Genomic DNA, 15,000 nt, shown 5'->3' on the forward strand with positions numbered 1-15,000 from the left:
GGCACACACACACAAGCAGTTCAGCAGCAGCCATATCTGCAGCAGGCCGCGCACACTCACTACATTACGGCCGATATATTTATTGCCCACTGCAAAAGCAGCAGAGCTGAGAGTTATTAAGTACAAACTGCTTCAATTTTGTCTGGTGCTTACTCAAGCACTACATTAGAAATATGTATGGTGGACGCCGGTGAGGCAGAGAGATATCCGTGAGGTGGAAATTAAAGCAAAAAATGCAGGAGCTATGCGGCACATTTTTACAATCTATTGCAGAGGCATTTATGGTCCATGCTAAAGCTGAAACACCTAAAGCGACTACATCACCTGTATGGTTACACTTTTTTACACTATTTAGCAAACAAAAAGTTATGCCATTATTTCTAAATCCAAATACTCATATTTCCCAACTACCTCTGACATTGAAGCAAAATCACATTCACAATCACAAAAAAAACATTTTCCCACCCTTCCACTCCCTATCTCACTCCATGGCTGAAGAAGTGCCCTTGAGCAAGGCACCTAACCCCAACACTGCTCCAGGGACTGTAACCAATACCATGTACTTAAAATAACTGTAAGTGGCTTTGGATAAAAGTGGCAGCTAAGTGTAATGTTAAAAAATAATTTGCCTTCCACTGGGGCCTACAGCAACCTGTAGCCTCAGGGCCCCTTGGCCATCTTAATCCGGTCCTGCTAGCACGGAAATATCGATGGTGACCAAAAAAGAACAGCAGACAAAGAACAGATGCAAACGTAAAATGCTGACGTTGAGAAATCTTTGGAGAGCACTTAAGGAGAGACATCAAGATGCCTGAAGAAGATCTATGATCGAAAAGTTGCTCCAAATAAATTGAGTCTTTTGCAAGCAGTGTGCAGATCCTTTCCCGCTTCTACATATGACAATTTTTTGATTTGGCACCTGCTGATGCTTTTCTGCTGGATATGCGCGCTTTCCACTACACTCAAGTTCCACCCTTACCAGCGCCTTCATCCATGGCTGAAGTGCCCTTGAGCAAGTCACCTAACCCCACATTGCTTGAGGGCCTGTAACCAATAACCTGTATCTAAGTAACTGTAAGTCGCTTTGAATAAATAAAGCGTCAGCTAAGTGCAATATAATGTAATGTAATGTAATAATATCTGAGATCCTAAAGAACACACTGGCTAACTAACTAAAGGAGAGAAGATACCTATGGTGCAGACTTCAGAGACAATATTTATGCTGCAAACTGAATCAACAATATCTGTGGAGCATACCAGATACTCTGATGAATACTAAAGCACTTCTTCATGCAGCGTCCCAGAGTAGACACTTAACTTTTATGGTGCAAACTTAGGTAACAGTAAGGATGATGAATACTGAAGCAATAAGATAATATTGGGAATCTGAAGACAGTTCTAGTCAACTCTCGCACGAAAACTAGCATCTGTAGCTAACCAACATCTGCAGAGACAACCCAGATGGAGAAAGTGAATGACAACAATATTGAATCCATAATAAATCAGATATAGCTGTATATTTTGGTCTACACATTTCTGTCACACGAGCCAAAACAGTGATAACATTGCTTTAACATATCTAGTTCAATTGGATTTAGACTATACTGTAAACTGATTGTACAACACCACCCGTGTCCTTGCCATTAGGAACGTGCATAAAAGACATTTGTTGTACGCACAACAGTGTTTTAAAATGGTATGGGTTTGACAGCATGACAAACGTTGAAGGACATTTTATATCCAGTTTCTATATTCAGAGAGTTAGCCCTCTGTGCCTTTGTGAGGCGGTATAGTAATATCTATGGAGGGAGGATAGTGGAAGAGGCAGAGATAGTGGAATGGAGTATCTGTGGTGCCCACTAAAGCGGGGATATCTACAGGCACAGGCTGTAATATTGAATCTCGGGGATAATGACATATTGGAAACAGCGGTGAATAAATACATATTTTTATGATCCAGAACAAAGCTTCTGTAAGAGAGACAGAGAGGGGGGGTTATTTGCCCTGATAGGGTGAAGAGGAGAGCACCTGTGTGTGTGTGTGTGTGTGTGTGTGTGTGTGTGTGTGTGTGTGTGTGTGTGTGTGTGTGTGTGTGTGTGTGTGTGTGTGTGTGTGTCTGTGTGTGTGTGTGCGCATACGCACTAGAGTGTGTTTTTGCATACTTGCGTGCATGCACATGTGTGTTGATGTGCTTGCATGCACACACATGTCTGTGTGTGTAGGCATGCGCGTGTGTGTGTGTGTGTGTGTGCTCACACGCACGTGCAGGCGTGCTTCCGTGCACATATATGGTTTGTCTGTCTGTGTGTATTTGTGTGTGTGCGCGTGCACGTCTGTGGTTGGCAGATAAATGAAATGGACAGCCCTTTGGGGGGTTAAATCTTAAATGGATGCCGATCCTGTTCTGTCAGGATGGAGCGGGATGGAGAACATTTCTGCTGGGTGGAAGGATACACCGGAGACTACACACACCTCCTCCAACACACACACACACACACACACACACACACACACACACACACACACACACACACACACACACACACACACACACACACACACACACACACACACACACACACACACACACACACACACACACACACACACACACACACACACACACGCGTCTGTCCCAGTCTAACGCGATTAGAGGGAGAAAATCTTCAATTGGCCTCTCTAATGGGCTGAGGCAGTTTCTTATGTGTGTAGCGTGTGTGTGTGTGTGTGTGTGTGTGTGTGTGTGTGTGTGTGTGTGTGTGTGTGTGTGTGTGTGTGTGTGTGTGTGTGTGTGTGTGTGCTTGTGTGTGTGGTGACATCATCTTCAGCATAGCACTAGCAGAGGAAAAACGAAGAGACAGACAGAGAGAGAGAAAGAAAAGAAAGAAAGAAACACAGAGAGAGAGAGAGAGAGAGAGAGACAAAAAGAAAGAACAAGACAGCTATAGACGACCAACAGTGAGAGTGAGTGAAAGAAAGAGAGAGAGAGAAATAGAGTGAGAGAGAGAGAGAGAGAGAGAGAGAGAGAGAGAGAGAGAGAGAGAGAGAGAGAGAGAGAGAGAGAGAGAGCGAGAGAGAGAGAGAGACTCCAATATGAAGATATCTATCGGGGAGCTTTCATTTGCAGTGTTTTTCATGCTCTAGTGAAGGAGCAAATTCAGCCGGAGCGACGCCGGGGCCTCCATCAGCGATAAGGGGCCGGCTCAAGGAGCCACGCTCAGCTCAGCTCAGCTCGGCACAACACACACACACACACACACACACACACACACACACACACACACACACACACACACACACACACACACACACACCAGCCGTGCTCTCTTCCGCTACACTCCCTCGCCCCTTCCCTCTATCTCTCCTTCCTTCACTTTACTCTCTCTCTCTCTCACACACACACACACACACACACACACACACACACACACACACACACACACACACACACACACACACACACACACAGACACACGAAGAGACACACACACGTTGCCTCTCCTCTCTTCCGCTCCACTCCCTTGCTCCTTCCCTCTACTGCTCCCCCCTTCACTTTACTCACTCAAACACACACCCGCACCGCCTCTACTCTCCTCTCCTCCGCTACACTCCCTCGCTCCTTTCTTCTATCTCTCCTTCCTTCACTTTACTCACTCTCTCTCGCTCTCACGCACACACACCCGCACCGCCTCTCCTCTTCTCTCTTCCGTAACACTCCCGCGCTCCCTCCATCTCTCCGTCCTTCACTTCACTCACTCTCTCTCCCTCTCACACACACATGCACCACCTCTCCTCTCTTCCGCTCCACTCCCTTGCTCCTTCCCTCTATTTCTCTCCTTCCTTCATCTTATTCATTCGCTCACACACGCCCCCGCACCCGCTCTCTTTCCGCTCCACTCATTCCCACTTTACTTCCTTCACTTTACTCACTCACACCTGCTCTCTTCCGCTCCACTCCCTCGCTCCTTTCCTCCCTCCCTTTCCGTCCTTCACTTTACTCACTCACTCACTCACACCCTCACTTGCTCTCTTCCGCTCCACTCTCTCTCGTTCTCAACGTCTCAACTCTCCCCCCTTCACTTAACTCACTCGGACTCGCCCCCGCTCCCTTCCTCTCCGCTCCACCCCTTGCCTGTTTCTATCTCGCCCTCCTGCACTTTACTCAGTCACTCGTTTTCTCTCTATCGGTCCTGCTCTCTTACTTTTTCGCTCATTCACTCACTCACTTATTCATTCATTTCCTCTCTATTTTTTCTGCTCACTCACCTGCTGGATCTCTCCTTCACTTCATTCAAGGGCTCTAAATTAACACCAGCCAACTAGTCAAATGCTGGTGAAAATTCATTTTCAAATGAAAACTTACCAGCCACTTTGACTCATTGGTGAGTGTGCATTTGGCCAGTAAAATTAGCACTTACTAGCCACTTTGCCTGGTGGTGGAAAAGTTAATTTAAAGTGCTCACTCACTCATTTTCGTTCTACCTTCATCTCCTGCACTATTTCTCTTAGCCTCTGTCTCTGTCTGTTCCTGTTGTCTTTACTGTCGCTCTCCTCTCTCTCTTGCTCTCTCTCCGTCTCTCTCTCTCTCTCTCTCTCTCTCTCTCTCTCTCCAGCTCTTATTTGCTTCTCATCTCTTTCTCTGTTTCTCCATGTCCTTCACTTATCTTTCTTCTTTACCTTTCTCCATCCCTACTTATACTCTCTCTCTCTCTCTCTCTCTCTCTCTCTCTCTCTCTCTCTCTCCTTCTACACCTACACACACTGCTGTTTTTAGCATTCCCCATTTCCGTTCTCCGAGGGTCCTCTGTATTCCTCTTCATCTGTCTCAGTCCCTTTCTTTCATTCCTCCTCTTTTCTTCCACTCTGCCTCTTTTTTTACTCCATTTCCAATTCTCTCTCTCTCTCTCTCTCTCTCTCTCTCTCTCTCTCTCTCCTCTCTCTCTCTCCTCTCTCTCTCTCTCTCTCTCCTCTCTCTCTCTCTCTCTCTCTCTCTCTCTCTCTCTCTCTCTCTCTCTCTCTCTCTCTCTCTCTCTCTGCTTTGTGCATGTGTTCTGTTTGAAAATGAGGTGTGAATGGGGACTGTGTGCAAAAGGTCAAATGCAGGAAATGGCTCTGAGTGCTGCAGCTTCATCATAAGTGTGTGTGTGTGTGTGTGTGTGTGTGTGTGTGTGTGTGTGTGTGTGTGTGTGTGTGTGTGTGTGTGTGTGTGTGTGTGTGTGTGTGTGTGGTGTGTGTGTGTTGTGTGTGTGCGCGCGCTTGTGTGTGTGTGTGTGTGTGTGTGTGTGTGTGTGTGTGTGTGTGTGTGTGTGTGTGTGTGTGTGTGTGTGTGTGTGTGTGTGTGTGTGTGTGTGTGTGTGTGTGTCTAGAGAGACAGAGAGCTGGGAAGGGCAGCCTTTGTATGATTGCCTCATTCTAACGTGCATCAAACTGAAGCCCTTCTATGATTGGTTCCCTTGAAGAAACACACTGTGAATACAGTTATGCGATTGGTGCCCTCTGTACGCGTCAGATACAAAAGCAGGCCGCGATTGGCTGGTGCGACCCACCTCCCGGCGTCCGTCTCCTTGAAGATGCCGTCCTGATTGGGGCAGAGTTCGCAGCTGGGCATCACGCCGTTCTTGCAGGCGTCGCAGAACCAGGGTTCCGTCGAGTTCTCTGACGCGGAACTCATGATGGAGTCGCTCTCCCCGTCCACGCCATAGCAACCTGTAGCGGCAACACAGAAACGGGGTTTACTCAAACATCTAGTAGAGTATGATACTTCAAGCCTGTGCATCTCCTGGATCCTGAACGCCCCATTAGGAGACCTTCGATTAGGAGACCTTTGGAGACTTAAGGTTGAGAATGAATTTAGTGCTGTAGATAGCGGTAGAGCACATCTCATGCAGCCGTCACCAAATGCCACAGAAAGAGAAGAAGAAGGAGGGGACATGCCCACTTGGGAGACCAAACTTGAGCACACTCCTTTGCATTGGGTGGGCCGAGTTTGGGTTATCTTACTTCAATAGAAGATGTTTGGTTTACTCACACGGTGTGAAAGTAGGTGCGCACAATCCATCGAGCACTAAGAACACAGAGACTTGAAAGTGTTGAATGTGCGTTTTTTGAAGGTGTTTTGATCGAAACTATGAAGGAAAGCCATTTGGAAGAATGCTCGAGGTGCGCATTTATGTGTGCATGTGTGTGTGCGTGCTTGTGTGTGTGTGTGTGTGTGTGTGTGTGTGTGTGTGTGCGCAGGGGTGATAGTGAAAAAAAATCCTGAGCCTGAACTTTTTTTCCTGGTGGGGGGGGGGAGACATACGGCATATGAGACGTAATGTAGGCCTTATTATTATTCAAACACATTATTCAAACATTTAATAGCTTCATTTTAGATGTTTTCATTTTTGCCTTATTTCTATAGTGTTATTCACGAAAACACAGATCATTTCCCTGTTGGTAGGCTACAGCACTTGACTGAAAGAAACTGACCACGTTCAATTCTAGCTGTAAAAACGAATACCAACGTATTCAGTTAGAAATGCATTCTAGGCTTGTGATGTTGCACTAAAGTTATTGAGGTGGGTATTGAACCAATGCAACATTTCAACAGCAGAATGCATTTCTGAAAACATGGTACATATTTTACCACATTGAATTAACTGAAAGCTGCATATGTAGCAGCCATACCAAGACAGGTCAGTAGGAGGCAATACAACTCCAAAGTACAGTAACTACACTCTGTCCAAAATAGAGGAGGTGATTACCAATGAATTAAGCAATAATTTTAAATGACATGACATTTGCTGCGTGCTGATTCGTTTCATTTTCATTGGGACATTGCTCATATAACTTGTATAGGCTACTTGCTGACATATGTTTAGATGCCACAGATTGTTTAAGGGCTGTGCTATAACCCCTGCCTTTCCGTTGTAGGGAAACGCCCTTTAATTACCGGTACGTGAAATATTTAGGGCACAAGCGCATGATTGGCTACATGCAGGCCCACGTTCACATCGCATATTTCGACTCCACGGATGACAGAACCAGCCTTGGTTATTACGGACAGGTCAGTAGCCTATAGCCTACTGTGTGACTACTGCGCGACTTTCGCATTGGCTTGTCGTCAATTAAAATACATGAAAATCAATAGCGTGTACACACGCCCATTACAATGTACGAGTTGAAAAGATAACAGAAAGCAACAAAAACAAAGACAGGACCGAATTTAGCTACATGAAAATAGCCCAGGGCGTGAAGATAAGATGAACATTCACTGCATGCCACATGAACGCATGCCAAGTACTTGAAGTTCACGAGAGTCTGATATTGATAATTGCTCCCTGCCCGAGAGTAGGGATTAAGTATCCAAGAGCGTGCAGACAACCTGTGCATCGTGCGTGGAATACCGGTAATTGGATTCGATTACGCAGAAGGGCTAGAACTACGACAGGGAGCGCGCGCGAGAGAAAGGCTGTGTGAACCTCTGCGAGGCTGGTCGGGAGTTTTCACAGAGCGCGTTAGTTTAGTCAGCATAACTATTATAAACGTCTCACTGAAATCAGTTTGACACGTGGTTTGTCAATGACGCAAAACACCATCCCTCAATCAACAGTAGACCAAAATCCACGAACTCAGCTCACACTAGCTACAGGGGTGTAGGTTTGCCAAACTCATTCTAAAGAACCTTGATACATCCGTTATGCACAGACTGGTCGATTCAATCCATTCCAAAGTAGCAGTTAGCTAGTTGCAGATTAAGCCATGTCTCAAATGCGAAACATTAGCGATCCAAGCATTCCACTGTCATTTGGACATGTTGCAATGTTAGCCACTATTCCAATGCAGACAACATTCACACACTAGGCATACATCTAGAAAAAAGTATCACGACGGGCATAACATAGCCTACCGTTTTGAGCATATACTTTTTTGAAAGAACGTCTATCTCCATCAAAGTTTGTCAACATTGCGCAGTCATTTTGCGCACATAAATGAGGAAAATAGGCGAACCTATTTCAAACATATACTCTCACTGAGCCCGTGTATGCGCATCAATAAACCGTTTATGGTCAGGTTTTTGGAGTAACCTGCGCAAGGCAAAATCATTCGGGTCCAAGCCAACATGCCACAGTGGGCAAATTAATAACTAAATGGCCTTACCTTCAAACGTTTTCTTGATCACATAATTTCACTAGTATTCCACTGACATCCACACGGTTCAACACACCCATGTCACAACTAGCAAGCCATGGATTTGTGCTAACAATAGTTGCTGATTTTTATCGGAATCCAAATGGTCTAGACTTGGCCTACAGTATTTTCTTCCGTTTCTTCAGCATAACGAGATGCCATTTTTGGATTTGCCTCCGTCGATAGTGAAAATATCTGAGAAGGGTAACCAGTAGAACTGTCTTTACTGTGCATACTGATAGCCAATCTACTTCTCCCTTCACTAGAACTAGAAGACTGCCGCAGCTGTGGTGAGTGACTCAAGAGCGAGACGTAACAAATTGATACTTTTTTCCAGTAAGATGTTGGGATGATACAATGTTATGGGCTGCTGCTCATTTGGGTTCCTTTCGCGTCTCTTACAACAGGCTGTTGCGCGCTCATTTATTTTCACCATACATTAATCAAGGCCTACGCGATAGTTTATTATTTTATTAATATTGGGGAAATATATATATTTTTTTTTTCTACAGCCACGCTACGCCGGATTTCCGGCGCGGCGCCGGACTGCTATCACCCCTGTGTGCGTGCTTGTGTGTGTGTGTGTGTGTGTGTGTGCATGTACTTAGGCGTGTGTGTGTGTGTGTGTGTCTTGGGTATGCCATATATGTAAAGTACACACATATCATAGGTGAGGCGAGAGAGAGGTGGCGTGGCAGTCTAACCGCCTTAGGGCCGACTAGTGCGGGGCTGATCGCCGATGTTCCTTTTGAGCCATGCCACAAAGCCACATAGGCTGAGCTACAGGCTAATAGGGATGAGTATACACCACACACACACACACACACACACACACACACACACACACACACACACACACACACACACACACACACACACACACACACACAGACACACGGACACACACAGACACACAGACACACACACAGGGCTGAGCTACGGGGGTGCAGGCTAATAGGGATGAGTGTACTCTCTCTCTCTCACACACACACACACACACACACACATATACACACACACACACACACACACACACACACACACACACACACACACACACACACACACACACACACACACACACACACACACACACACACACACACACACACACACACACACAGGCACGAGGCTGAGCTACGGGGGTGCAGGCTAATAGCGGCTAAGCCCTCAGAAAAGTGATGACTACGGGATAGCTCCCGTAATCCCCAAAGTGAAGATTATCCTGGAATGGAATGATGAGCTCCGCAGTTAAAGCGAAGAAGAAGAAGTCAGTGTGTGTGTGTGTGTGTGTGTGTGTGTGTGTGTGTGTGTGTGTGTGTGTGTGTGTGTGTGTGTGAGAGAGAGAGAGAGAGAGTGAGTGTGAGTGATATTGTGCGTTGATATTTTTGTGCGATATTTTTGTGTATTTCAAAGATAATTGTGTGTTTGTGCGCACACATATGCCTCTCTGTGTATGAAGGTGAAGAGTGATGTGTGTGTGTGTGTGTGTGTGTGTGTGTGTGTGTGTGTGTGTGTGTGTGTGTGTGTGTGTGTGTGTGCGCGCGTGTGCGTGCGTGCGTGCGTGTATGCTTGTGCCTGAGTGAGTGTGTGTGTGTGTGGGTGCGTGCGTGAGTGAGTGTGTGTGTGTGCGTGTGTATGCGTGCGTGTGAAGGTGAAGACGGCCCTCCGTCGCTCCCCTGTGGTGTGTGATGTTTTAATGTGCTGGAGGAGGGGAGGGGAGGTAAGGAGTAATCAGAGGGGCTTTATATGCCGCTTTGTGCTGTAGTCTGGAAATGGAGGACGAACTGAACTACACTGCCGCGGACAACACAAGGCCAGCACAGTAGGCTAGCAGCAGGCCAGACACACACATACAGAAAAGCACACACACACTGAACACACACAGAGGCATACGCACATCTAGACACACACATATGCGCGCGCACACACACACACGCACAGGCAAAACACAATCTCACACACAAAAACAATAAAAACAATCAGAAGCAAAGTAACAAAACCAGTATGACCATCAACACTGCACCAACGCGTTTGTGCACACGCACACGCGCACACACACACACATACACTCACACACAAGTAAACATACATATAATCTGGTTATTACACCAATGGACATGGTCACACAAGCATGGACACACGGACACACGGACACACACACACACACACACACACACACACACACACACACACACACACACACATTGATGAGCAGGTTATGAAGCCATAACAGCCATAGGCCTCAAAACACACGCAGGCAGGCAGGCAGGCAGGCAGGCAGGCAGGCAGGCAGGCAGGCAGGCAGGCAGGCAGGCAGGCTTTCCTAAGCCCTTAATGATAGCACCTTCTCCACTAAATCCCCATGAAATCGCCATTATGCATGTAGATGGGATTTCCCCACAGAAAAGGTGCACGATGGGGGTGGAGGGTTGGAAGTAAATACTAAATAAGCACCTACACAGGGATGAAAATAAGACGCTCAGACACACAGACAGACACAAACGGGTCAATGGCGTGACACCAATTTTTTTGTGTTCCTTTGAGTAGAAAAGGGGCTCAAAGGGCTTGGTAAACCTCTCACAACTTATTTGTATACAATGTTTTTTGAGACCAATTCTAATGTATTGTACTTTTATGAATCTTGAGAGAATACTGAGAGTATAATTGTGAAAATGTTGTCAGAGAATTAAACGGGTAACGGTTTACAACGGCTCGGTTATGTGGTTTGGTTCATGTTTGATACAGTACAAGAAGAAACTGCCAAAGCCATTTTCTTCCTCAGCACGCTAGCCTATTACGCCAAAAAAATGCCAATAGACAAATGGAAAAAGTAAATGAATTCAAAGTGCTGCTTTTTGCCAATGAGTCAAATTATTTTTTTGTAATACTAGTAAAAGTATAATTTCAATTTAATTTCATTTCATTTTCCATTTCAAAGAATTCGCTTTAAAACAGTAAACAAAGCTTTTCAACATGTAGGCCTAAAGTGCACCACTCAGTTCCGGTCTTAATGGAATTCAGCTCTAGTTATGTACTGTTTTTACAGATTATCCGCCAAGGAGATAATGTTTTCGGTCGTGTTGGTTTGTCTTTCTGTTTGTTAATCTGTTTGTCTGTCAGCAGCATAACTCAAAAACGAATCAACAAATTCGGACGAAACTTTGTGGGGTTGTTAATGATCCTAGGAACAAGTGATTAAATTCTGGTGATGATCCGGATCACAAACCGGAACCAGGACTTTTTTAAAAAGATTCTGTCAGCAGGATAACTCAAAAACTAATCAACTGATTTGGACGAAACTTTGTGGAGCTGTTAGTAATGACCCAAGGAACAAGTGATTAAATTCTGGTGGTGATCCGGATCACGAACCGGAAATAGGACTTTTCAAAAGATTCTTCAGCATCTAGACGCCCACGTTGGACCAAAAATTGAATTGCGGGAACAGCACAAAAACCAGGCAGAAAGACTTAGAGTGTAACATGGTCAAATATATCAAGAAGCGGAGGTCTGCGCTCTCTGAGTGCTTCTAGTTTATTCTGTAATAACGTATGGAATCTGCTGTGAATCTGCTGATGGCAGTGGGAACACACTGGACACAGATTTTACAGAAGAGGCGGATTTATTGTATTGTTTGTTAATGAAAGTGAGCGTATTCTGTGCTGAATATCAGGATTGCGGATTTTCTGCCTGTCCGCCCTGAGCTCAATGCGGAAAATACGCTTCACATCACGGGCGGGTTTCCAGATGTTCTTTTACGACACCATTATCACCATTCATATCAGATTCACAATCCAACCTTAGGGGAGCAAGAGAAGAACTGGTCTTCTATCCATTTTACATAGATTAATTTACAAAGCTTTTTTCACACCTGAATCATAAACTGAAGCTTTTTGTGTGCCATGATGAGTGTTAGACACTGCCTGTGAGGGCACTTGTACGGGAAAGTTGAAGGCTTACATAGACACACAAACACACACACACACACACACACACACACACACACACACACACACACACACACACACACACACACACACACACACACACACACACACACACACACACACACACACACACACACACACACACACACACACACCATGGTAACCATCTGGACCTCACCTAGAGCTCTGTTGGCATGTCATTGCCAGGACCCCCAGCAAGGTGTGTGTGTGTGTGTGTGTGTGTGTGTGTGTGTGTGTGTGTGTGTGTGTGTGTGTGTGTGTGTGTGTGTGTGTGTGTGTGTGTGTGTGTGTGTGTGTGTGTGTCTGTGTCTGTGTCTGTGTCTGTCTGTCTGTCTGTCTGTCTGTCTGTCTGTCTGTCTGTCTGTCTGTCTGTCTGTCTGTCTATGTGGTGGTGTACATGTACAAGTGTGTGAACGCCTGCATTCTAAAGCAACATATGTGTTTGTGCATAAACGCACAGCCAGCCAGTAGCCAGAAGCAAGAGCATCCATCAGCCCTGCATGCCTGTACTGTCCCCTAAAGCCAGGCAGGAATGTCAAAAGGAGGGGACGTGAGCCTCCTAAGACAGACTATAACAGGAAAAGTACTGTATAATCTTGCACTGCACGACACTGGTCAAGTTGTGGAACCAATGGGTGCCATTCAAACCGGTTCAAACTGTTCAAGCTGTTTAACTGCATACAACAGACATGTTTTCAGTGTGGTCAGACCAACCCAAAGACATGCTGCACAGCTTTAATAATAAGATAAAAAATACTTGATATACAGATAGTGTGTTGAGAATGATGTAGAAATTGTATGTGATTTTGGATGTAATTGTAGCCAATAAATATACAACTTAATCTTAATATACTTTTAAAAAAAGGATAATTTCAGAGTATGTATCTGGATGACAATGTGTTGCTGATATGCTGCATGGTTCTCAAAGTAACTTCTCATTAGCATAACGAGGGGAAGTGATCATTAGCCTCTTAGCTCACTACCATCATAGATAGGCTTGCAAAAAAGTAGGCCTATTACATTAAATTCACCAAACGTGTGTGTGTGTGTGCGCGTGTGCGTGTGTGTGTGTGTGTGTGTGTGTAATTAACTTTATGGCCTGCACTCGTTAGTGACACTGGGGCGATCGATAGTAGGAGTGTGTTAATTGGTGTTCTAACGAGACCGGAGCAATTAATGGCCAATTTCCAGCTATTTATTTCTCCCGTCCTCCTCTCTCCCTCTCTCTCTCTCTCTCTCGCTCTCTCTCCCTCTCTCTCTCTCTCTCTCTCTCTCTCTAACAGTAGAGCAATTTTATTATAGTCGCTATCTATCTCTATCGCAGGCTTTCTTTCTCTAGCTCACTCTCACAATCTCACACACACACACGTGCGTGCACACACACACAAATACATACACACACACACACACACACACACAGTCTGGTGACGGGTCACAAACACACTGTTCTTATCAGAGCAACACTGTTGAACGCTGCAAATAAAGTTGCACATAAAACTGGTGGCAGCAGCAGTAGAAAAAACGAGAACATTAAACATTTAACTTTACAGGCAATGCTGAAGAAAAGTGTTTAGACACACAAGCACACACAGACACACAGGCACACACACACACACCAATTCATTCCTATGATCACAAAGTCACCCAAGGGAGACATGGCAGGCTATCAGGCTTTTTCAAAAGGGTTTGATGTTGTGACACCATTTAACCTTACAAGCACATACACACACACACGCTCGCAGAGACATAGTACTACCATACTGTTCATGGTAGTAACTATTCACAGGCTTTACTTACATCATATTAAATATCAACCTGAGTCTCCAGCCCAAATTTTTGAAGTAAGCTTACACAGTAGTCAAGCACTGTAGATTAATAATAACATAAAAAAACTAGTCTGCTATGATGTAATATCACCATGCGCTATGAGACCTCCACACATACGCACACAGACACACACGCGTGCGCGCGCACACACACATGCACGAACGCACACACACACAAACTAACACTTACTTGTGGGCAGTGTTAATTTCGTCAGCTTTTCTTGATTTAGTCTTAGTCTTAGTCACAATGACGAAAATCTATTTTAGTCTTAGTCATATTTTAGTCATTGCCTTCCCAATTTAGTCTTAGTCTTAGTCAAAATGACGAAAATCAATTTTAGTCATAGTCAAATTTTAGTCATTTTAGTCATTTTAGTCAACATTTCAAATTTTAGTCAACATTTCGATATTTAGTCATTTTACTCAATATTGTGGCAGGGCTGTAGTACTCGAGTCCGGACTCGGCCCGAGTCCGGTCTCAAGTCCGTTTTTTTATGGACTTGGACTTGTCTCGGACTCGGTATTGTTTGGACTCGGACTTGTCTTGGACTCGGACAATGGTCTTGCCAAATTAGGCTTTTGGACTCACCGGGTCTGTCATTAAGTTTTGTTTAGAACACTGGCTATCATAGATTGTAAAGTGGAGCTTGAAATCTAATAACAAACAAGTTTTGTCTTCACATCCATGCCATATAGGTTATCTTCTAAGGTTCACACTATTGACATTCATCCTTTTCATTGTCAAACACTGACCGACATGTGACTCGGACTTGACTTGGACTCGAATCTTTTTGGACTCGGTCTTGCCTCGGACTCGAACCTCTTTGGACTCGGACTTGTCTCGGACTTGAGTACTGGTCTTGGACTTGTCTTGGACTCTACAAAGGTGGACTTGACTACAGCCCTGTATTGTGGTGTAAAATAAATAACCTACAATGGCTATTGTTATTTCACAAAGTATTACTAATATTGCCTATTGCAGCAAATATTCACCTTGTTACTTGGTCATTTTCCACCAAAACCCAAATCAGTCA

The 15,000-nt window shown here is 44.9% G+C and overlaps 1 protein-coding gene across 1 annotated transcript in view; it reads right to left on the reverse strand.

Annotated features, from left to right (window-relative positions):
• phf14 (PHD finger protein 14) overlaps nucleotides 1–15,000 on the reverse strand; it is a 146,788-nt gene that overhangs the window by 112,699 nt on the left and 19,089 nt on the right. Inside the window, exon 4 of the mRNA XM_063186149.1 lies at nucleotides 5,547–5,706. Coding sequence (XP_063042219.1) covers nucleotides 5,547–5,706 — 160 coding nt within the window. The remainder of the gene's footprint in view (nucleotides 1–5,546; nucleotides 5,707–15,000) is intronic.

Source organism: Engraulis encrasicolus, chromosome 20 (assembly GCF_034702125.1).
Source record: "Engraulis encrasicolus isolate BLACKSEA-1 chromosome 20, IST_EnEncr_1.0, whole genome shotgun sequence".
NCBI classification, from domain to species: domain Eukaryota; kingdom Metazoa; phylum Chordata; class Actinopteri; order Clupeiformes; family Engraulidae; genus Engraulis; species Engraulis encrasicolus.